Source organism: Mercurialis annua, linkage group LG3, assembly GCF_937616625.2.
Source record: "Mercurialis annua linkage group LG3, ddMerAnnu1.2, whole genome shotgun sequence".
NCBI lineage: Eukaryota > Viridiplantae > Streptophyta > Magnoliopsida > Malpighiales > Euphorbiaceae > Mercurialis > Mercurialis annua.
Window position 1 is genome coordinate 55,944,004 of NC_065572.1, and position 24,503 is coordinate 55,968,506.

General features: G+C 32.0%; 2 protein-coding genes across 2 annotated transcripts; one reads left to right on the plus strand and one right to left on the minus strand.

The window, feature by feature from the left end:
• Positions 1-1,873: 1,873 nt before the first annotated feature.
• On the plus strand, positions 1,874-13,279 carry LOC126673946 (isoamylase 1, chloroplastic). The gene is made up of 18 exons (XM_050368281.1): positions 1,874-2,341; positions 2,434-2,616; positions 2,697-2,792; positions 3,439-3,591; positions 4,251-4,342; positions 5,092-5,233; positions 5,313-5,420; positions 6,109-6,194; positions 6,352-6,423; positions 6,522-6,648; positions 8,196-8,282; positions 9,437-9,529; positions 9,956-10,114; positions 10,726-10,809; positions 11,683-11,763; positions 11,848-11,930; positions 12,017-12,134; positions 12,824-13,279. Exons 1-18 carry the CDS (start codon positions 1,976-1,978, stop codon positions 13,085-13,087), a joined length of 2,394 nt encoding a protein of 797 aa, XP_050224238.1. The 5' UTR covers positions 1,874-1,975; the 3' UTR covers positions 13,088-13,279.
• Positions 13,280-18,245: 4,966 nt separating this feature from the next.
• Positions 18,246-23,169, minus strand: LOC126673944 (UDP-arabinose 4-epimerase 1). Its single transcript, XM_050368279.2, has 11 exons — positions 23,022-23,169; positions 22,138-22,292; positions 21,869-21,993; positions 21,291-21,404; positions 21,080-21,187; positions 20,892-20,983; positions 20,326-20,467; positions 20,150-20,244; positions 19,513-19,642; positions 18,834-18,978; positions 18,246-18,738 (listed from the first exon to the last, which is right to left on the minus strand). The coding sequence occupies exons 2-11, from the start codon at positions 22,196-22,198 to the stop codon at positions 18,497-18,499; spliced, it is 1,254 nt and encodes a 417-aa protein (XP_050224236.1). The 5' UTR covers positions 22,199-22,292; positions 23,022-23,169; the 3' UTR covers positions 18,246-18,496.
• Positions 23,170-24,503: the final 1,334 nt, after the last annotated feature.

Here is a 24,503-nt window from a genome sequence, read left to right on the forward strand (position 1 = left end):
TAATTTGATTTTGCACTTTGATCTCTGGAGTGTCAATGAGGTACCCGAAGCAACATTGTCTGAACATTTTCAATTCACCGGGATTAAGAGTCGTGTTGATCTCGAAAATGATATCATTCGACATGCGCGTATCGATCTTGGAGTGAGGATGAACTTCTCGATTAAGTTTAAACTGCCATAGCTGTACATAAATGAAAGCGAAAACTGTCATAATTCAACAAAACTAAATGTCAACTAGATATGAACCAAAATTACACAAAAAAAATGAAATGAAAATATAAACAGAAAAATTAAAAAAAACAAACAAACATGCAAACCAGTTACAATCATAATGAAAACAGGTTCATAAAATTTAAAGCAAAAAACCTAATCCTGGAAGATAACAAATACATATGAAATAGAATACATAACAATTGTTTGTTTAATAACTATTAAGTTCATAATTTAAAAACATTATGCACAAGATCAAGTAAAAACCTTAAAGTGATGTAACTTAATTGAAAATCTATTGAGTATAGCATAAATATTAAGAAAACCTATAATAGACAAAATGTGAACCCTAAGTAAGTTAGAAAAGTATGAAATCAGACCTCAGGAGTAGATTTTTTTGATTCATTGATGGAAATGCCTTTACGATTCTTCGGTGACCGGATTAAATCATCTGCATGTCTCTTATTCAAAGAGGTAGGAGATGGACGAATTAAAGCATCTCCAGTTGATTTCTTTTTTTTACAGTTTGACGAATTAAAGCATCTCCAGTTGATTTCTTTTTTTACAGTTTTTGGAGGTCTTTTTGCAACGCTCTTCTGCCTCATTTCGCCGAGTTTGATTTCAGGTTGAGAATCAGAGCCACCGCGTGTGGTAACCATAAAAATAGGTGAAGGAAAAGAGAGAATCTGAGATTAGGAGATAATGGAGGAAGTTAAGAGATAACAGAGGAAAAGAAGCTAATAATTAATAAGGTGGGAGTCTCAAAATTGTGGTGAACGGTTAAGAAGGTGATAATCTGAAATCGTGGTGAAGAATAAGGAAGGTAAGGGTTTTAATGTATTAATTTCAAGTAACCATTATGAGTAATGAGGTAGGAGATAATAGGAAAAAAATTCAGTGTATTAAATACATAATAGGCAAAATACACTAGGGATAAAATAAGAATGATAAATATAAAAAAATAGACATGAAAAAAATGTTTAAAATTTGATGGATTTTTGCAGGAAAAAAGAAATGGATTACTAATATAATTTTTTGAGATTTTGAGGAATTTTATGTAATTTTCTCTAAACTAAATCATCTTCGCTACCGAGTAGGGGTGAGCATTCGGTCGGTTCGGTCAAAACCGATCCGAAAATGGTCAAACCGACCAAACCGAATATTGTAATATTTTTGACCGAACCGACCGAACAAAAAACATTAACCGAATCTGTTTCGACCGAATATATTTTCGGTCGATTCGGTCGGTTCGGTTAAATGGGCTATTTATGGGTTTTTTCAATTACATATGCTTTAAAAATCAATTAATTTTTTTCACAAATTCAAATAATTGAATTCTATAAAAATTAGAAAGAAATCAAGCATTTTCTCACAAATTCAAACAACATATCATAGCAAGAATTAAATTCAAAAAAAAATATCACCCTACTTTTCATAATAAGCATTCAAAATTAGAAGTATTCGGTCGGTCGGTTAAAATGTAAACTTTAAATTCTTAACCGAACCGTTAACCGATAACCGAAAATTTATATTTTTTTAACCGAACCGACCGAATGAAAATTTATCACCGAACCAAACCGACCAAAATTCATCGGTTCGGTCGGTTTGGTCGGTTTTTTCAAAACTTTGCTCACCCCTACTACCGAGTGTTGAGCAGACTCTCTACAGCACTAGTAGGAGTGGTGGCCTCAGCTAAAACAACTCCACAGATTTCAGATGACACATTTCTCACTCACTTCAATCTGAGTAGTAGCATTATCTAATAATGGAGTTGATTCAGTTCGGCTCTTCTACTTCAACCGCTCTCTCTATTCATCCTATTTTCAGGAACAGCAACAAGAACAGCAGCAATAATTATCATAACAACAAAAAATGCGGTAAGTTTCTCAAATTGAACAATGTTCGCAATCCTTCTCTCTTATCAATCGCCGCCGCCAGAAGAGATGAACCGGAGACCACAGTCGGCGTTGTCGAAAAACCAAACCTACGTAAATACGAGCTATCCCTCGGTAATCCGGCGCCGTTTGGCGCAACTCTCAACGAAACCCGCGGCGGTGTTAATTTCGCTATTTACTCTTCCAATGCCGTCTCCGCTTCTCTCTGTTTAATCTCTCTCGACGACTTGCCTCAGGTAACCGTTTTAATCGGCGGTTTTTTTTTATTTTTAATCACTACATTTTGTTGATGAGATGAGATCAGTTACTAATTTGATTTTGTTTGCAGAATAGAGTGACGGAAGAGATAGTTCTTGATCCGGCGACGAATAAAACGGGAGATATTTGGCATGTGTTTGTGAAGGGAGATTTTAAGGATATGTTATACGGTTATAAATTTGATGGAGTTTTATCTCTTCAAGATGGAGTTTGTTTTGATTCTTCTAATATAGTGTTAGATCCTTATGCTAAAGTAAGTTAGTGTTAGATTGTTTTTGTTGACGATTTCGTTGTTTTAACTGTATTGACTCCGATAATGTTTAATTTGTGTAGGCGGTTATAAGCAGAGGAGAGTTTGGTGTTTTAGGATCTGATGGGAACTGCTGGCCTCAAATGGCTGGGATGATACCGGTTCCTTCTCAGGATGAGGTGATTATTTGCGCGAATTGGTTTGTTGTCAACCGAATAAGCAATTTCCGAGTTATTACTTGAAGTGCGTTTGCAGTTTGTTGGAAAAATTTGAATTGCTTTGCTATTCATGTCATTGAGAAAATGTGTTTGTTACTGTTCCGGTGGAAGGATTTTCTTTTAGATTATCAGCTGAGGTGTGAAAAATGTTTACATTTAACTATGATAGGTTTTGTAATGAGTACATCATTCTGTTTTTCTTTTATTCTATGTTTAGAAAATTGGATTATGAAAAGTAACCTGCTCTTTAGGTTCAACTATGCTTGATTGCTTTAAATGTTCAAAGTCATATATGATCAAGATATGGACTATCAACTAATCCATTTTTGGATTCATCTAGCAGTTGTTGGGATCCATTTTCAATGGACTATTTTGTATGTTCAGAAATTTCCATATTCAGTTGCTTTGAATTCTTTACTTCACCTTTAGTTTTCATATTATAGTCGATGCTCTTTCTAGTTGAACTTTTCATGTTTGGCATTTACTCATGTGAATTTAGTATATTCTGCAGTTGCTATAAAGCTTGTTTCTAACTTATTATTAATGAAATCTATTTGGTATTACTTCAATGTGATTGATTTTTTTTTTTAAATTCTTGCATTTGCAGTTTGATTGGGAAGGGGATTTACCCTTGAAGTATTCCCAGAAAGATCTAGTGATATATGAAATGCATGTTCGGGGTTTTACACAGCATGAATCAAGCAGAACTGAATTTCCAGGGACATATCTCGGTACTGTGGAAAAGCTTGATCACTTGAAAGTAGGTTGCACTTCTATTATGTGGCTTCCCATGGGAATAATTGCTTAACAATCAGAAAATATGAGTAGAAATGTAGAATCAATTTTAAGTTCTAAAGAAATAGTGTTTCTATTTTCTACGATTACGTACAACCAAAAAAGAGATACGTATTGTTTCTTCCATTTACTATATTAATGATTTTTTTTTTCCCAACTTGATGAAAATTTCTTGACAGCTTAATAAAAGATTCCACTGCAATCTAATTTGGTTCAACTTTAGGTACAGTAATACATTTATCTAATGCAATACATATTCTTCTGTATCTAAGATTCATTCTATTCTCCCACTTGCTGTTTCTGAGGTACTTATATAAGGATTAGATGTAATAACTCTGTGGCATTGCTTATGTCTAATACTGTTTTACAAAGTAGAACAATCTCATCTATCTAGCAAATAAAACAATTTAAATATAGAATACATAGCCTCCTTATTTGTCTATCTATGTGTTTCTTTGAAGTCTTGAAGTGTTAGAAATGTCACCCGTGAAATCTTTCAAATTAAATAAGATTTAGGATTTTCCTAAAGGCTATGGGGATTCTATTGAAGTCGCGGGTCAAGATTTGGTTGGTGAATCACATTACATTTGACATCTTATTATTTGTCATCTCATTATATTTCAGGAACTTGGTGTCAACTGTATAGAGTTAATGCCATGCCATGAGTTCAATGAGCTGGAGTACTACAGCTACAATCCTGTCTTAGGTGATTACAAGTATGGTCACTTTTGCTTTTGTTAGTGATTATTTATTGTAGCATATAGGATATATCGGGAAAAATTTCAGATTCTTCCACTTCAAACTTATAGGTAGTAAATGTATCCAATTTTAAATATAGAAGGTGTAAATTTTTTGGGTAGTTGGAGAATGAAACAATGTGAACGATATTGTAGTGTGGATAATTTCACATTTTTTGATTGGATAATATCTCAAAATTGTCTTTTTTTTATTATGTCAGTTGTACTTAACATTTAGATTCACTTCTCTTACCCTCTAGATAGAGCAAATGATGCTGGGCATATCATATTTAAGTCTCCAATCTTTTCTTGCAGTCCTCGAGAACTCATCATTTTGCAAGAACTTTGATTCTGTTTCTTAGTTTAATTCTCCTCAAACAAAGTATTATTTTCCATGAATATCTTTTAAGTGCTTCTGCTTGTGCCCATACATCCTGTGAACTTATACTAGTAGAAAAGTTTCAGGTTTAGCTAATAATTCAAACCCATCTTGAAGAAATGCTACATCTTAATAATTATTTATAAGTTCCTTGTCCACAAGAAAAGCTGCTCCCTGATCATAGGAACAGTGTATTCTGAAAGGATGAACATATATTTGTCTGTTTTCTTAATGTAAAAATGAAAGACATAATTAATAGGCCAAATTTCATAAAGTTCAAAATTAGAGCAACATGAATCTGACCAATAAATTTATCCTCATTTAACTTTTAACCTCATTTCTTGTCCAGGATGAACTTTTGGGGATATTCAACTATAAATTACTTTTCACCTATGACTAGATATTCTTCTTCTGGGACTCAGAATTGTGGCCGCGGTGCAATCAATGAATTCAAGTTTCTTGTTAGAGAAGCACACAAACGAGGAATTGAGGTTAACAACTGGGTGCTATATGATATAAGATTTTAATGTGAGGTCTTCCGAAGATTACTATTTTATATGACTTGAACAGGTGATCATGGATGTCGTTTTTAATCACACAGCTGAAGGAAATGAAAAAGGTCCTGTCTTATCTTTCAGAGGAGTTGATAACAGTGTCTACTATATGCTTGCGCCTAAGGTATAGTACTTGAAATTATACTAAGTTGTTTCTGGTGTTGAAAATGACTGCATAAATTGTAAACAAAGTGGTGCATTACTTAAAGATAATTACCTCTTAGGGATTAAACAGATGATTTTAAGCAATAAGTAAAAAACACTTCATTTTCTTTTACCAGTGATCCAATGTCGTGCTTGGAGAATAAGTTAGTACTTTAGCACACTGAATCTAATTTTTTCATCCATTTTTGGTCCTTTTTATCCATTCATGCTTTGGTTGACCTTTTATTTTTTCCCCTCGTTTTCTTTTTTCCTGAAAAGAAAATAAGAAATTACACTTGGATTTTTGTTTTTCCTCTGTCAGATGCTCTCAATGAGAGTAATTTGATTATATAGATTTTCTTACTCTTAGCTGTTCATTGTAGCTTAAAAGCACATGTAAAGACCTTTTGAATCTAATTTGGGTAATTTAGACGTGTGGTCTCATGGAAATGTTTGTCAACTTTATTTTCTGACTATTGCTGAATTTTATGCAATTTTTGAATTGGAGATAACTGCTGAAGGTTCTTGACTTATATTCGAGTTTTGAGTTATCCTAACTAACAAGCCTTCAAACTGTTTAATAATTTGGGTTTATGTATTGATAATATGTCAGTTATGATTTTTGTGGAAATTATTGTTGAGCTAAGGTTTATGTTATGCTATTACAGGGCGAGTACTACAATTATTCAGGTTGTGGGAACACATTCAATTGCAACCATCCCATTGTGCGCCAATTTATATTGGACTGCCTTAGGTAAATGCATGAGAGCTTTCTACCTTAGTTGTTTGTCAGCGTTGAAAAGGGTTAAGTATTTAAAAACCTCTCTTTTTCATACAATATGTTCATTTCTTGTTTTTCTTCTTTCTATTGTATGGGTAAGAAAGTTTGGTATTGCTTTCTTGTGCTACAGGTATTGGGTATTGGAAATGCATGTGGATGGATTCCGCTTTGATCTTGCTTCCATTATGACGAGGAGTAGTAGGTAGTGCTTTGTACAATTTTATTATGCTGTCTGCTTGTATTCATACAATGAAGATTAATCGTTGCAGTTTCTCATACTAGTTTTTGTTTCCTCTGAAGTCTTTGGGATGCAGTCAATGTCTTTGGGAGTCCAATAGAAGGTGACTTGCTGACAACTGGCACACCTCTTAGCAGCCCGCCTTTGATTGATATGCTAAGTAATGATCCAATACTTCGTGAAGTAAAGGTATGATCATTAGCTTTCTCCCTTTGATTATTGGCTGAAGTGTTGGTATGATCATTAGCTTTCTCCCTTTGATTATTGGCTGAAGTGTTGGTATAATTAGTTTACATTTCTAGGCTTTCAATTCTTTCATAAACTTCATGAAGTTAAAGTTTGTGAACTTCATATTTTCCATGCCTTGGGCCTTGAATTCTTTTTATCCCTAGGCAATTTCTCACCTTGTGATGTTGTCTCACCTCACTAGTCACCCTAGTAGGCGTACTAGCTCTAGGGTCGGATGTGCCTTGTGGATTCTTAACAAATTGTTTTTGAAAGATTATTGTATCAAACTTCAGATTGGGCTTCGTGTGTATATTATTATAGTTCATAACGTCATTCATTTACTTTGATATTTTTGTAGTTTGAAATTTGAACTTTCAACAACTTTGGATCTTTTTCTCAAATAGAGGAACAATGGTACTGCATCTGTTGTCCTCATGCATTGATTTTATGTTAGAATCTTATTGAACAATCTGGTCAACTGCACCGCCCCCACTTCCCCATGACCCTTCTAATTTTAGTAAAATTTCATCACGGCTGCATGCTTTTCCTATCGTTAATTCACCCCTTACAAATGATTATTTAAATTTTGATGTTCCAATCCTATGAGGTGTCATGAGCATTTATATGTTCAAAATATCTTCAAAAGTTTTCAATATGACTACCATCAAATAGTTTATCACGTGTGTTTTTTTCCTTTTGTTTGGAGTTCTAGTTCATTCTTTCCACAATCTCTTGTATCTTATTTTTTAGGCTTAATGCCTTAAAAAACCCCGACCTTTCATCCCCTTTTCAATTCTACCTTGACGTTGAAAAATTGTCCATTTTACCCCAGTTTGCATTTTTTCATTTCAATTGTACTCTGAAGTATAAAATTGACCTTTATTTATTTGACAAAAGTTTAATAATTTTTTTTAAAAATGGTCAATTTAATATAAAAAGTTAATCTAATGCAAAAAGGGTTCAATTTAGAGAATTTTTGCCAAATAAAAAAAAGTCAATTTTATGCTTTAGGGTACAATTGAAATGAAATAATACAAAATAAGGTAAAATTGACAGATTTGCAACGTCAGGGTAGGATTGAAAAGGGGATGAAAGGTGAGGGTTTTTTAAGACATTAAGCCTATCTTTTATATGCACTTGATCTATTAAGTCCCCCATTTCCTATTTCAGGCCAGTGTTTGTACATCCTAAAGTCCTCATGTACCAAGTGTTTTACAACTTATCACCATAGACTTGTGCTTTAGCTTTACTAAATGCCTTTCTCGCAGAACTTTTATTCATGATATAGTAATTACAGTAAATACGTTTTCTTTGTTTTTCTGGTTCAGTTATGGTATTTCACTTCTAATTCTCATCTTCTACTTTTCTTTTTCTTCTTAAGATTTTTTTTCAATGGGTGTCATGGCCTATAGTTAGACTTAATTAGCTTATAAATTATTGTTAGCTGGTATCATTCGTTAATGTATTATTTTATTCAATTTATTCTAATTTTATTCTCTTTTAAATAGCTTATAGCTGAAGCATGGGATACTGGAGGTTTGTATCAAGTTGGTTGCTTTCCGCATTGGCAAATATGGTCAGAATGGAATGGAAAGGTTGGTATAAAACTGATGTTTGCATTATCATTTCAATTGATATCTTGTGAATTTGTTTTTTTTTTTTCAAATATCACCCTCATTGCCATGTCTTGAACTCTGTAATCTATAACTTGGCAGTAAGAAGATTGATGTATTTGCAATTACTGTAGGCTCATAACTCTTCAACTTAAGTGGTACTGGCATTATCAACAATAGGATAAATGTTCCCTTGTTATTGATGATTGTAGATGCTGTCTTCAAGTCTATTGCCACTATTTCATTACTTATTTATGCTCTTCTCAATTTATCATTACGCGTTACTATAGTGAGTACTTTTCTCGTTAGTAATCAAGAAGAAATAGCTCTATTTTTTTATGGCAAGAGTTACTTCATTTTATCAATGGTCTGAACCAGAGGGGTATGTTGATTATTTAATCACATAACAAGTTGAAACGCTCCACACCTGTTGTCTATTCTTAAATTAGAGGGATACCGGAGGGATCTAAATTCTGTAGTTAACTTGAGAATCAGTGGTTAATATAGCCCTTGACAAAATAAAATATGAGATTTATAACGATTTCTCCTATCAATTTCTAACTGACAAAATAAAATATCAGAATTTATAATTATTTCTCTTATCAATTTCTAAGTGTTTGCATTAATAGTGCTTTCAATCTCAGTAGATACCCAGTTCTTACTTAGTTTGTGATAAGTTTGTACTTTTTATTTTACTTATTTAATGTTCTATTGTATTTTTATGTTTTCCATAGAAAGCCTGTGTCCTTAAAATGACAGGAACTCACAAATCCAACATATAATATTTCATTCGATTGTAACTTTGGGTGGGTTTTGAGAATCTTCATGTTCAAGATTGCACCCTTACCAAAATTCTGCTCTTAGTCTTAGACTCTGAAGTCTGAAGTCTTATGTCATTTGGAATCTACTCCCGCTAATAAAGTTAATGAGTTTGCTTTCATATATGAATTTGAAAAATGGAGAAAGTAAATGAGGATGAAGGAATATGAAAACAAGAGAAAATACATTTGCTTTCTTGCATCTTTTTATTTTCATAAAATTTGGGAAATTTTATTATTATTTGCATTTGCAATTTTAATATAAGATGTAGGCTTAAATTGATTAATCATTCTCTGTGTTTCTTTTTTCAATTATAGTATCGTGACGTTGTGAGGCAGTTCATGAAGGGTACCGATGGCTTTTCTGGGGCTTTTGCTGAATGTTTATGCGGGAGCCCAAATTTATATCAGGTATAACTTTTCAGTATTAGTCTGTCTAGCCATCCATTTATATTTTCTGTGGGACATATTGATATCACTCTGTGCAATCTAATGCTCTTATTGTGTTTACTTATACATATCACTAATACTTTAATTGTACTGGATTTTATCGAGTTTCGACATAATTTACGTTGTTTTCCTTGAAAAATCAACGTATCAGTTTGTGCTGATTTCTTATATAGAAAGATACAGCGTTGGACACCCCAAATAAATGAGATCTTTACCATATAAAAATATACATTTCTCTTACTCTACGCCTAAGCATGACTCGAGCATTCTAGTAGCATATGAATCTTTGAATTATTATGTAACATGAAATGTACTCTATCTAAGCATGATATTTTCCGAATTCTGTTGACATTATAATTGTGGTTTCTAAATGAACCAATAAATCAGGAAGGAGGAAGGAAACCATGGAACAGCATCAACTTTGTATGTGCACATGATGGTTTTACTTTGGCTGACTTGGTGACGTATAACAACAAAAATAATTTGGCAAATGGAGAAGACAATAATGATGGGGAAAGTCATAACAATAGCTGGAACTGTGGACAGGTAAGGTTAGTTATTATAAATTTATAGGGTTTGGGTAGTCTAATCATTGCGAGCTTATTGTGAAGGTTTCCACAATCGTTTTCCTGGAGATTCTTTAATTTGTGTTAGGCTTCCAGCTGTTTGGACTTATTGCTGGAAAGCTGGGAAAAATGTTTTTCAAATTTTACTATGTTTGCTGTTTTATAGAGTCTCTGGATGGAAATGAATGCATGGTTTTGAAATATCAATGTGTTCTTTAATTTAATGTGGGACATGGTGGTTTCTTTATGATCTGTGTGAAATTATGTTTCCGGTGCTTTTGGGGAATTTCGGTCCTATTCAATATAATGACAAGGCATGATCTTCTTAGATTTTCCCTTCTTATTTTTCATTTTTTCTGTAGTATTATTTGTATGTTGGCTTCTGTGGGAGAATCCATAATCTATTGATTTCATTTAAAATGGGCTACTGAATTTTTGGCTTCAGTAAGTAAAGAAAGAGGCAAAATCGATAGATTGCTCACATACTCTTCTTATGAAAACTTATGCTATTTCTTTGTGATTTTCAATGAGTTTTTTTTATTTAGCTTGCTTTTAAGTCTGTTCGTCATGTTTCATCAACTTATCAAGTAGGAAGGAGAGTTTGCAAGCATTTCAGTGAAGAAATTGAGGAGACGGCAAATGCGGAATTTCTTTGTCTGTCTAATGGTTTCACAAGTAAGACTCTGTTTATTGTTACTATTATTAAAAGACATATTCCTAATTATGTTATTTTAATGAAAGACAAGAAATTGAGATGTGTAGTATAGAATAGTTTTTAAAGCTACTATAAATAGAATCTGTAATTTCCTTTAGTTCCTCATTTAATATATCACATCCTATATTCCATGGCAAAAAGCAAAGAAAAGAGATTTGATATCGCCTAACTACTAATTAAATTATTTTAATGTATGTATCCGTGAGAATAATTGCCAAATTTGCCAAATCCTGAAGTCTGCAAACTGTAAATCAATTTTTTTTTTAATTTTTGCATTTGGTAAGATTAAAGTTTAACATAGGTTGTAACATAGCTAAGTTAAATCACTGTTTTATTGCTTTAGCACGGATCAATTAGAGTTGTTCATTTCTACTATCTCCTCCTTTCAGTCTGGTGAACATTGCCTCAAAGCTTAACAATATTTTAAAAGATTGTCGAATGACCGAAAAGGGCTTGAAACTGTTGCATAATATTATATGCTGTTATGGTAATTGATGTACCATACCGCATAGAGTGAATGCATTTTACAAACCGGTTTTCTAACGTCCTTCATGTTCCTTCTGCAATAATCTGGATTGGGATTCCCACAAGTTCATTTTGAACTTGAGGGGGTCATGTTCACGATCTACACCATTCATTGTAAAATGAACGGTGTAGATTAATTTAATTAAAATTGTTCTTTTTTGATCTACACCGTTAATGAATGGTGTAGATCGTGAACATGACCCCTCAAGTTCAAATGAACTTGAGGAAATCCTAATCCGAATAGTTTTCCATCTCAACTCAAAAAGTGAATTAGTAAACAAACTGATCTTGATCTTTTGTGTGACCAGGGTGTTCCAATGATATACATGGGGGATGAATATGGCCATACCAAAGGAGGAAACAACAATACATATTGTCATGATAATTATGTATCCACTGCTCCCTGCTGGTATTCAGAGGTTTTATGAAAAAATTATGTTAATTATGTGGATTAACTTCCTGCTCTGCTGCAGATCAACTACTTTCGGTGGGATAAAAAGGAAGAATTCTCATCAGACTTCTATAGATTTTGCTGCCTGATGACCAAGTTCCGACGGTGAGAATTTGCCACGAAATTCTTTTCATGCAGTTTGGCCTGTATTTAGACATTTCCCTTATCTCATTGGAGCTGTGATCTTGCAGTGAATGTGAGTCCCTTGGTTTACATGATTTCCCTACTGCAGAGAGGTTACAATGGCATGGCCTTTTTCCTGGAGTTCCAGATTGGTCTGAATCTAGCAGATATGTGGCTTTTACCCTGGTAGGTTTTCTTGGTATTGGAGACAGCAAAATCCCATCTGAACTTAACCACAAAGCTGTGTGCCATATTCTTACCAATCTCCATTCATTTTCTGGTCTTTAATCATTGTTTTTTTTTGCCAAGTCTTTAATCATTGTACATTTTTAAGAAATTCATTGTCTTGCATAATTGGCCCAATGACGAGTGGCCCAATAGATTGAGCCAAGTGCTTCAGAAGTGTATTTTTTTTAATTTCAAAATTGCATCAAATAGTACTGATGGACATGGTGCAACATACTTTTTACTGGCACTCTCTCATTCTGGTATTACGTTGATGGTGTTGGGTATCAAGGATAGGATGGATGGGTTTATTTGTGTCCTCATCTTCGATCTCTGATGGAATTGGTCAATTTTTCAGCATTTTTTGACAGTGGTAATTTAGCTGAAATAATTATTCAGGAATTGTTAACAGTAATAAAGTGTCTTTAGGCTATCCTCTACTGCAGTTCAACGTGTTTCCATAATCTAGTTATGCCTTTCTTGTTTCAGAAGTAGTGTTTGTATACTTTAGAAAGCAAGTTCTTAATAATGTGTTCCTTACATTCATAATAATCGTTTGAAATCACATATTTCTGCTTAAATTAGCTCTTGTTTCTATTGTCGAATTTAAGCCCAGTACTAAACAGTTCTTGGTGTGACCTTTTGTCCAGATTGACTCCGTGAAGCAAGAGATTTATGTTGCCTTCAATGCTAGTCATATACCCATCACTATCACTCTGCCGGAACGCCCCGGATACAGATGGGAGCCTCTGGTAGATACTGGGAAGGCTGCTCCGTTCGACTTTCTGTCCAGCGATGTTCCCGATAGAGACATTGCGGTTAAACAGTATGCTCACTTTCTTGATGCCAATTTATACCCTATGCTTAGTTATTCTTCCATCATTCTCACCCTTTCTCCTGATCATATTGCTTAGCTTTAAGAACACCAAAATGTTTAGTTTGTATATATTTTCAATTTATAGGAAATTGTAAGTCTCACAATGTATAATTCAAAGATAGTCTCTTTAAACATGTCATGTGCCCATGTGGGACACTACTTGCCACATCAGAAAAGGTTTATTTTTTTATCTATATAATTTATTTAAATATAATCTAAAATTATGAGATGAGCAACAGCAGAAAATACATTTGAGCAGTGTTTTTATGATCGGACTGTATCAAACTGACCTAGCGAGAAAGTCCCCGATTTATGTTCTCTCAACCTCTAAAGTCTTTTAAACTTCAATTCATAATTTAAACTTCAATTCATAACTAGAAAATGTGTGATATTTTTTGAATTTTTTGTACTCATCTATTTTTTGTTGTTAGTTAAGGACATGGCAGCTGATGCATTCTAAAAGAATATAAAAGAACAGAAGGAAAATATTATTTAATCTATTTTATTTTTTTATATATTTTTTATTAATTTAATCTCATATTCTAATTGCTAATTTAAATATAATAAAAATTATTTAAATTGTATCACTATCTTGTATTGTTAAATAATTAGTTTATATTTTTTTTAAATATATATATAAAAAATCAAGAGATCAATCAAAAAGTGAAAGTTTTAGGGAAATTTAGGTATTTACTCCAAAAATGAAAATATTTGCACTTTATACCTCAACACGGAAAAGTTACAGAAAATACTTCATGTTTTTTCCAGATTTATGTTTTTACTCTGGATATTAAAATATTTATGATTTAACTCCGTTATCATCTGGTTATCATAAACACTCATGTAATTTATTTTTTCATAGGTTATCATACAATTATCATAAGCTTATCATATTTCATTATCATCTAGTTATCATACTGCAGTGTTATGATAACGACATGATAATCAGACATTGTATTATCATAACATTATCATAAATATTATCATAACATTATCATCTAGGTACCATAAATATTATGGTCTCGGTATCATATGATAAATATTATGATAACGACATGATAATCAGACATTGTTTTATCATAATATATCATAGATATTATCATAACATTATCATTTAGGTACCATAAATATTATCATCTCGGTATCGTATGATAATATTATGATAACAACATGATAATATTATGATAACGATATGATAATCAAACATTATTTTCTCCAGAAAATCATTTTTTTTCTTGCAGTGTTATGATAACAGCATGATAATATAGTGATACTTATATGATAATCAGACGTTGTCTTTTAAAAAAATCATTTTTTCTGCAGTGTTATGATAATATTATAATAATGCAGTGATACTCATATGATAATCAGATGCTGTTTTTTGTGCAGAAAATCGTTTTTTCATCACAAAATCGTTTTTCATGCAGATTTTTAGATTTAAAATTGAGAAAATTAAAGAGTAATTTATTTAGATATAAAAGTTAACATAAATCGTATTAATCACCACGAATTTAAGAAAAACTAAAATCAAATATGAAAAGAACGGCGGAGCGACGGTTGAGTGATGGCGGAGCGACGACGACCGATGAATGAACGGCGAAGAAGAAGAGAAGAACTAAAGAAGAAGAAGAAAAAAAATGGCAAAGAAAAGCCAAACAGAGAAGAAGAGAAGAATAAAAAGAAGAAAGAGGAGAGATGAGAGAGGAGAGAGAGAGAGAGAAAAAAAATAATGACAATTGTCATTAGTTGTCACTTGAGAGTAAACAAATTATGACTAGAGTAAAATAATAATAAAAGTTAGGTATATTGTTAGAGTAAAAAAATAAAAACAATAAAAGAGTGAGGTATTTTTTTTATCTTTTTCTTATTGAGTTACGAAATCAAATTATTTTTGAAAATGGAGTATTTATCCTAATTTACTCAAAGCTTAAGCTTTAAGGATCTGAGCAAGCCAAATAGAAGATGAGAGATCTGATAAATCAAAACCAAAATCGTATAATTTAGGAATTCTAAAATGAGTTTAGTCTAAATTTTTTTAGTTTATTTATTTACAAGACTAAAATCAATTCTTACAAACTGAATTATCAAAAAAAATTCTTACAAACAACCACACACGACCTCTTTGAGTGTTTTAACGAATTCAAAAAAAATTGAATTTTTAGAGATTTTTAGATATAGGAGTTTTGCTCAAAGTTTTTCTTTACCCAAATAATATGTTGAAGCCATAATGCTTGAATTCAAAAATAGAGCCGTTGAACGTCTTTAACTTCTTCATTAAATGTTAGTGTACGATAGTACGCCGCTACTGATCTCCAACAACATAAGTTTGTTTGAATTTTGAGGCACCATAGGATCATATGAAAGCTATACAATCGTATTGCCTTCTTTAGATACAACTCTATGTTGCTCATATGTGCTTATATAAGATTTGCATATCCGTCGTACGTTGGTCGTACACTAACTCTTTTATTTTATTTTTCTACCGCACCTTCAAATTTTTAACTTTTATCCATTTAATCTTCTTAAAAATACAATTATTTAATTTTCAACCATTTTATGTCCAGCATGAATGATTAGAAGCATATAAATTAATTTATGCACGATCACAAATAATTTTTTTTAAATATATTTATTTTGAATTTTAATAATATTTTATAAATTGTTAACGACAATAGAAATAAACAATATAAAAAAATAAAATATTGAAATTTAGTCAAATAATTACATAATATAACTTCTTGTACATGTAAATATTGGTTTACATTTCAATAATGATAAATGGAGTTTGTCTATTTTAACGATATTATAAAATATATAAATTTACTATACTGTGATAATATTAAATAAAGACTTTAATTGTTTAAAAAATTATAATTTTTAGTGTGTTTCACGAATTTCTAATTTTAATTTTTTTAATTAATATACCATCTTTTTTTTTTTTGCAATTTCAAACTTTTCAAATCAATTCTGAATTTTTAAAATTTGGGTTAAATTCGGAAAACACGCTAAATTTTATGATTTTTAAAATACTTAAACATTAAATGATTTTTTCAAATAATATGTAAAGTACATCACTTTTTATTTTAAATTAAAAATATATTTAGGCTTAATATATTTTGACCCTTAAATTTTACCATTTTGTTCCCTATGACCTCTAAACAATTTTAGTGTTCCATTAGACCTCTTAACTATTTATTGTTCTAGTTAACCCCATGTCAGCAAAGCCATGTCAGCAATTTTATCCACGTCATCGCGCGTGGTGTGCACGTTTCGAATGAGGGGTTAAATCGAAAAAAAAAAAGAATTAAAAGATCCAATTATTTGTCACCTATCGTTAGCGGCTAACGAATCGGGGTATACAAATAAGGAATTAAAGAAAGTACAAGAGCTCTTAAGATCTGTTGATAGGGATTGTGTTTTACAAGATAAAATTTATTTTGCTGCTTTTCAAGCTAGTACTGCAGTCGAGGTTTTATGAGATTTTAATTGTTTTTCTTTCATGTTCTCTAATTTTGCTATTTTTGTTCATATGATATCTGTATAAATATTTAGATTCATAATATTAATACTAATTATTTTTAATCTTTGTAACAACCTATATAGAACAACTATGTGAGTATTCATTTCTTTTACTCATTAATTTTGGTTCTTTGAACTACTAAATTAGTACTGTTAGAATCTGAAACTTTCAATGCTAATTTTTTTTATTCAATAGAATATATGTACAATTCATTTGTGACATGTAATGATTCAAGTGGAGTTGTAGAATGTTATGATTCTTTAATAAATTTGAGACGCATTTGAACTGTTTTTGAGATGTATCGTATCAATTTATTATATATATTTGAAATGTGTTATTTTTATATCTTTGTATGTATTATGTGATATTTATTAATCTGTTTTTGTTTACTGATTTTTATCTGCTGTTTTTTTTGTAGTTTGATGATTCCGTCAATACTTTTTGCAAAAAGTTCAGACAACTTCCTTTATTTCGAAGAATGTAGCTAAACTGGTTCTGAGGCGTATATGAGTTGTTTTTGAGATGTATCTAAACTATGTTTTAGATGTATATGACTTGTATATGAGATGTATTTGAATTATTTTTGAGATTTGATTTCTCATGTAAACTAGAAAATTGTAAGTATTTACATTTTAATATAAATTCATATGTGTAAGATTAACTTCAAATAATGATAAATTTAATGAATGCATTATATAGTTATTGGTTCATTTTATTATGTATATACATATTAGATACATCAACGATATATCGTATTTACACCACTAATACATTGTAGATAAATTGTTTATTCATTACTAATATGCCACTGATACATCGTAGACACATATTTTGTCCCTTTTTAATTATTTTAACAAATAAATTTTATCGATACACCATTAATTATAATTTCTAAAATGCGTCTCCAACTCAGAATGATTATTTTAACAAAATAAATTTTAAAATGACTCGTACATTATAGATATGTTGTCAATACACCGTAATACATTGCTGATATATCATAAATACACCACTAATATACCACTGATATATCGTAAATACACCACTAATACATCATATATATAGAGGGAAGAAATCAATAATAACATTTTAATTAGTAGCAACTTTCAGTAATAAAATTTCAATTAGCGCAACTTCCAATAATTTCTCAATGACTGAAAAACAAGTCTTCATAATTCAAAATATCATCAAAATTCATTATTTAACAATTGAAACTCTTTACACAAACTAAATCAAAACAAAATAAAACAAAAATATCTATTTAGTTTTTCAAAACTTTAATTTATAAAAGAACCTCGTGTTTTTCCCAATTTTAAACCTCTTTTTGAATCTATTTTAAAAGTATGAGAAAATATGTTAGTGATACATTTCAGATATAAAGATACCTGTTTATTTTTTTTATACGTTTACACGTGCTGACGCGTGACTAGCGCGCATGTCATACACATTTGTGACCCATTGACTTTTTTTTTTTAGTGTGCCCCGCCTCTTATTTAATGGTTGAGTAAAATATGTAAACTTTTTTCTTGTTTTATCATGAATGTAAAAATTTAAGCTTGTATGTATTTGAGACTTTGAGTAAAGTATTATTTAAATCGGGATATTTTTGTGGATTTTTCAGAAAAAATTGGACAATTACTTGCTAGAAAAAGATAGTATAACAAAGAACAGAAACTGAAACTATACCTGCACCACTGCAAACGGGCATCATCATATTATTATGCTATTATCTGTTCAATACATATAATAATAATGAATTAGCTATTCCTACCACTATATTATATATTGAAACAAAAAATATTAATCATCGCAAGTCTGAAGTCCCATGTCGCTTCTACGAACTAGAAGCTCGCAGCCGAAAATCCAGTGCTGCATGAGGGCTGTAGGTCAAATTTCTGCTATGAACAGCTTTCCGAATCCAAAATTTCAAGAAGCCATCGCCAAAGGCGGTCCATACCCATTTCTATGCGACTTCTGCCATCTCCATGCTACTTGTAAGCTCTCTTGGAGATCGGTGTGTTGAGCTGTCCAGTTGAGTTCGAGCCTAATCTTAGTAGGGTCACTAAACACTTCAGCATAGTCACCAGGTCGACGAGGCAAATAGTCGACTTTGATGTCCACACCGGTTGCCTTCTTGCAGGCCTCTACAAATTCATTGACTGATCTACCTGAAAGTCGTAATCAGAAGAAAAGCTATAAACAAATGATCCAGAGAATAAATTATATCATAGAAGGCGTTTGACATTCAAAATGTATAACGCACCTTTTCCAGTACCGACATTAAAGATCCCAACTTTTCCAGGCACTGCCTTTTCAAGAGCTTTCACATGAGCATCGACAAGATCAGTAACATCGATATAATCTCTTACACAAGTACCATCATGTGTCTTATAGTCTGTTCCTTTAACCTACAAAGTAACAAATACCTTAATACCATTAGCTTATTCAATCATCAGAATGCACAAAAAAGCATGCATTTCCTAGTTTAAGAGCTGATGTCGCAGGCGCTATAATCAATCAGTCAAATTGTTCTTAGACAGTCATTTGCAGCACAGGACACAATAAGTATTGCAAATTTCATAATAAATATTTCGGCGGAACATCATCATTATCTGGATTTATAATCCAGCAAATAAATCAAATAATTGGAAGATTACCGAACATGTGATAGTTAGCTGACACTGCAAAATACAAATTAAAGCAGTATGCCAAAATGAAAAATATGATCAAGGTTTTACGAAACAAGAAAGTGCCAACAACCGAGCAGGTTCTGGTAAAATAATAAATTAGCTGTTCACGCAAATATAGGATTTCTAAAAACAGGCAAAGTGACATTAAAAAGCATGCATGAAAAATGAAAAAAACAGTCAGAAATACGTCATCCACATACATAAATTATCCACACATACAAATTAGCAGTGCCTGCAAGAAGCAAAGAATACCTTCAGCCCAGGAATAAAACCACGAGCTGCATCAAAACAAGCACCAGAAATCCGTCCATGTTCTCGAAGTTCAGGACTGGGAGCCTCACCAAGTCTGCCATCTGGATCCGAACCAATCACATTGAAGTATCTGGAAAACATTCCCGCCCAAAAAAATCATCAATCACTAGATAACAATTGAGACATCTATAATTAGCATTTCAAATAAGAAAATAACATTAAAAAGAGAAATTTTTAGGTAGACTTAGTCCACCACATCATTCATGGACTATGTCAATCATTTTAAAACACATCATTAAAAAAGGACATTAATTTATTTATTTTTACATATTTAATGTGCTTTAAAATGATTGGCTCATTGCATGAATGAGCAATGGACCGAGTCTCCTAAAAATTTCTCGATTAAAAAAGGTGTGACATGTGCATGGCTCTATTAATTTTGATATTTGCAAACTCGAGATGCAAATATCTTAATGTATTTTTTCAGCGACAATAAATCAGAATTATGCATTACACATGGTCTTGAGCATCTCAAGAAAGAATGAAAACAATGAAAGATTAATCACTTAAAAAAAATAAAAATTGAAAGAACAACAGTTGAAAAAGCTAGAGAATTCAATCAAAGAAATCCACCAACCTAAGAATCATAACTGCCATGTCAGAATTTTTAGAAAAATCAAGAATGATATCTTCAGCCATCTTCTTAGCTTTTCCATATGGATTTATTGGGACCTGAACTGACGGAGATACACTGATCAATCAACCAGCCAGAAAAATTACAATGCATCTCATGCAGAGTGTCTTAGCAAATACCTGTGGGGTGACTTCGGTAATAGGCATCTTCTCAGGCTCCCCGTATGTTGCACACGTGCTTGAATAAATTAAAGTCTTTACATCATGAGCAGACATCGACTCTACTACAGTTAATGTATTTGATGTTATGTTGTGATAGTACCTTCATAAACAAGCAGAAGGAATTCATGATTAAGACGGAGAAAGTAAACATTACTTGTTGACCAAAACAATAATTTACCACAACAAAAGAGAGATAAATCCTTAAATAGATGTCTAAATTATCAAAAACTCAAATAGATGTCTAAATTATCAGTTTCAAAAGCAATCTTCTATGATGTATAATTTCTATTTGCACTCAAAATAAAGAACAGGATTCGATCAAGGAAACATAGTTATTCATGGTTTTCTTAGATGACTGCAAAACCTTACACTTCCTGCATTCAATATTCAGCATCTACTTGTCATCACCAACACCAATCTAGCCTGTCCTGGCACTAACACCGCATGCATAGAACAGAAACATTGCCACAAGACAAGAGAGAAGATGTTTTCAACAACAAAAAACTGAACATGCCTAAACTTACTTAAGAGGATCCATAGTGCTTTCCCCAACATATGCAACAGCAGCAAAGTGCATCACAGCATCAAATGCATTTTCTGAGAAAATTTTATTAACCTGCAAATTTCAGTAAAGGAAACAACTTGCAAATCCAAGTTCTTGTGTTTATGGACAATATACTGTCATATATTATAAATTGTTCAACAAGGATACAACTTTTGCATCTCCCAAATCAGCATAAATAAACTGAAGCCTCCCAGGCTCTGGAAATAATTCTTGTAGAACTTTTACAGCACCTAGGTTTCCCCGTGAAAGATTATCCTGTCAAAAATAACAAAAAACCATTTGATCTTGCAAGTCCAGCATAAAATTGTGAATATTTAAATGACACAAGATATCAATAAATTGCATAAAACGCACGTACCACTATGGTAACCCTGTAACCATCCTTCAGAAGTCGCAATGAAGCATGTGAACCAATATAACCAGCTCCACCAGTCACTAGGACATGTATAACCGATTCATCATGCACAGAGAACTGGATAATAACCAACCAAAACATAAATTACATGTTAATAAATTGCCATAGAAATTCAAACAATTGTATAACATATGGAAAAATGGAAATCTCATAACAACCACCCCAGTCTAATCCTTTCCTATAGTTTCCCCAGAACAAAATTGACCCTATGTTAGAGGCAGAAATCATAAAATATAGACAATAATATTACAAACAAACCCCCTTTTAATTCATAAAATTAGATATGACAGCACCCATTGCTCAAAATCCAATAAAGACAAAACGCCTTCTAAACTAGTCTATGTGTCTGTGAAAATGATAATCATGTCACTCATGGATAGGAGTTTCCTGCACGTCTTAGGGGCAAATAAAGGTGCACGGGAAAATCTTTGAGCAAGAAAAAATCTACGAAACATATAACACAGCCTCTGCCAGACAGGGTACCAAGACAACAAAATGAGCCGTAAGGTGAAACCAATTACCGGGCTTGGGGCGTTAAATGTTGGGGATTGCTTGAGCATAATAATGCATAATGCTGTGAGGGCAGCAGCCAAAAGAATCTTCCCCACAACATTATTCTTCCTCTTTGGGTCTGCGTAGTCCAAGCCTGCAGGCAGCGAATAAAACAAATAAAAAACTACGCTTTACAGAATCAAAGCAATAGATTCAAAACTGAAGAAAATTCAACAAAAATTGAAATACTACGATAAAAAGAAGCACAACAGCAGGCGAAATATAGCGAAAAACAAACCTCCGAGCGGCATAGATCTGTTGGGTCTTTGCTGATTTCTCAACCTACCAAAATTTAGCATTTGGAGAGTCTCTTGAAAAAGATACAGAAGTAAGCTTCTTCTGTATCAAACAATCATCTAGCAAGCAATTACCTTACTTTTCAGCACTAATCTCCTGCAATGAAGATCAAGAAGCTAGCAGAGTCAATTTTGAATCACATTTAAGAAAATCATTAAAACAATAGTATATAACATGAAACATGTAAAGTTGAAATCAAAAGCAAAAGAAAAGGCTGGCTGGGCCCTCTGCAAGCAATTAAATGTTGAAAAGGCAACAAAAAGTTAAAAAATGTAAAGTTTCAAAAAATTTAACACCACAATTACCAACAGAAACAAAAAAAAATCATCAGTGAAAATTTAAATTTCAACAAACAAAGATCCAAATAAAACCAAGCTCCAATTTTGTTTTGGGCTCTTATATAAAGTTTTGTCAGGGCGTGTCGTCTTCCCAAACCTGATTTATGGGAAATTTTGGAAAAAATTAAAACCCATATAAATGGAAATAGAAGCAAAGAAAAAGATTGAAAATTGGGGAAGATCCAATGAAATTAGAGCGTAAAAATGAATACCCAGTAAGAGAAAATTGGCAATGGCAGAGATATGAACACCAAAAAAGGACAAAAAAATTGGAAAGAAAGGATATTTAACTGCAATTACAAACCACCTTATAAAAATAGCAAAACAATTGTCAAAGTTTCCAAATTTGAATCACAAGATCCACACATGTGACCATATGTAACGGAAAACGCACAAAATAAAACAAAACCCAGAATTGGAAATTCAATCAACAGTTAAGATTATGTAACAAAAATAGAAAGAACGTTTGTTTTTGTGTTTTACTTACAAAAATGCAAAGAGAGGGATAAAATTAGAGAGAGAAAGTTTGTGTTGAGTTTGAATATGAAGAGAGTTAGAGAGAGAGAGAGAGTTGTAATAGGCGAAGAATTCTCTCTATTTTCCATTTAGTCATTGCTTCTGCGTCTGTTGAGAAGTCGCAGGCACAGCAAAAATTCTCTTTTTTTTTATTATTTTCATATTTTATTAGTAATTTTTTTTTATTATTTGTTCAATTTGTATACTATTTTTTTCATTTTTGGGGGTTTGGAACTTTGGACGACAATGAAAGGAGGACCAATCATGGGGAGTCCAGAGCGGAGCGGGAAGCGCGGGGCTTTGGTTCTTTTGTTGTGCTGTCGCCTATAAGATGCTGCCATTTCATCTTCTTCTCTTATGCTTTTTTACTTTTTTTTTTTTATTTCTCATGCTTTTTTTTAAAAACATTTGTCATGCTTTTTTACTTTTTTTTTGTCAAAAGATAGTAATATTAATAGATTAACATATTACTACATCTTACCGAAAAAGTAAATCGTAGATCAAAAATAAAAAATAAAAAACAACTGAAACCATATATCGATCTATAGAAAGAAACGAAATAAAAATACAAATTTAACAGACGATTAAAAATAGGAACAATTCCAGTGTGAAGAATTCCCTGCCACCAATCATATCCCAAAACTTCTACGAACCACTTATTTCGCTGTTAAAATACTTCGAACGATGAAAAAAAAATACCTTGAATCTTCAATAACGTGAATTTGAAGTTTGAACAAACGCTAAAAAGTCTTGAACGGATCAAGGATCTACAGAAACCACGAATAAAACACACCAAAACTCCAAAGAACGGAGCAATTTAAAGAAACGAGCTAAGAGATGATGATATACGGCTAAAAGCCGAAAATCACCGTCCCCTGCGCTCGAAATCGAAGAAAATCAGACTTTTCCTCTCTAGAATAAGGTTTCTCTCCGCTTTGATTATATAGATTCTTAGGTAGACTCGATCTACCACGTCATCCGTGAATTAGCCTATCACACTATGACACGTCATTAAAATAGTGGCACTATCGTAATTTTGTTTGTTACTTTTTACATTTTTGAATAGTAATATTACAATAATACCATTATTTTAAGGGTTAATTCCTAAAAAAATCACGAACTTTAAATAAAGTTTCATTTTAATCATGAACTTTAAAAGTTGTCATTTAAAGGCACGAACTTTCATTTTGTTTCAAATCTATCGCCAAAGTAAAATCCGGTGTATTTTATCGAATCAAAAATTCCTAATCCTATATACTCTAACTAAAAAATAATAAGATTTAATGTCGATTTATAATTTGGGTCTTTCATTAGTGGTTTATTGAAGAATTTAGTCAACAAAAATACACTGAAATGATAGATTTGAAACAAAATGAAAGTTCGTGCCTTTAAATGGCAACTTTTAAAGGTCATGATTAAAATGAAACTTCATGTAAAGTTCATGATTTTTTTA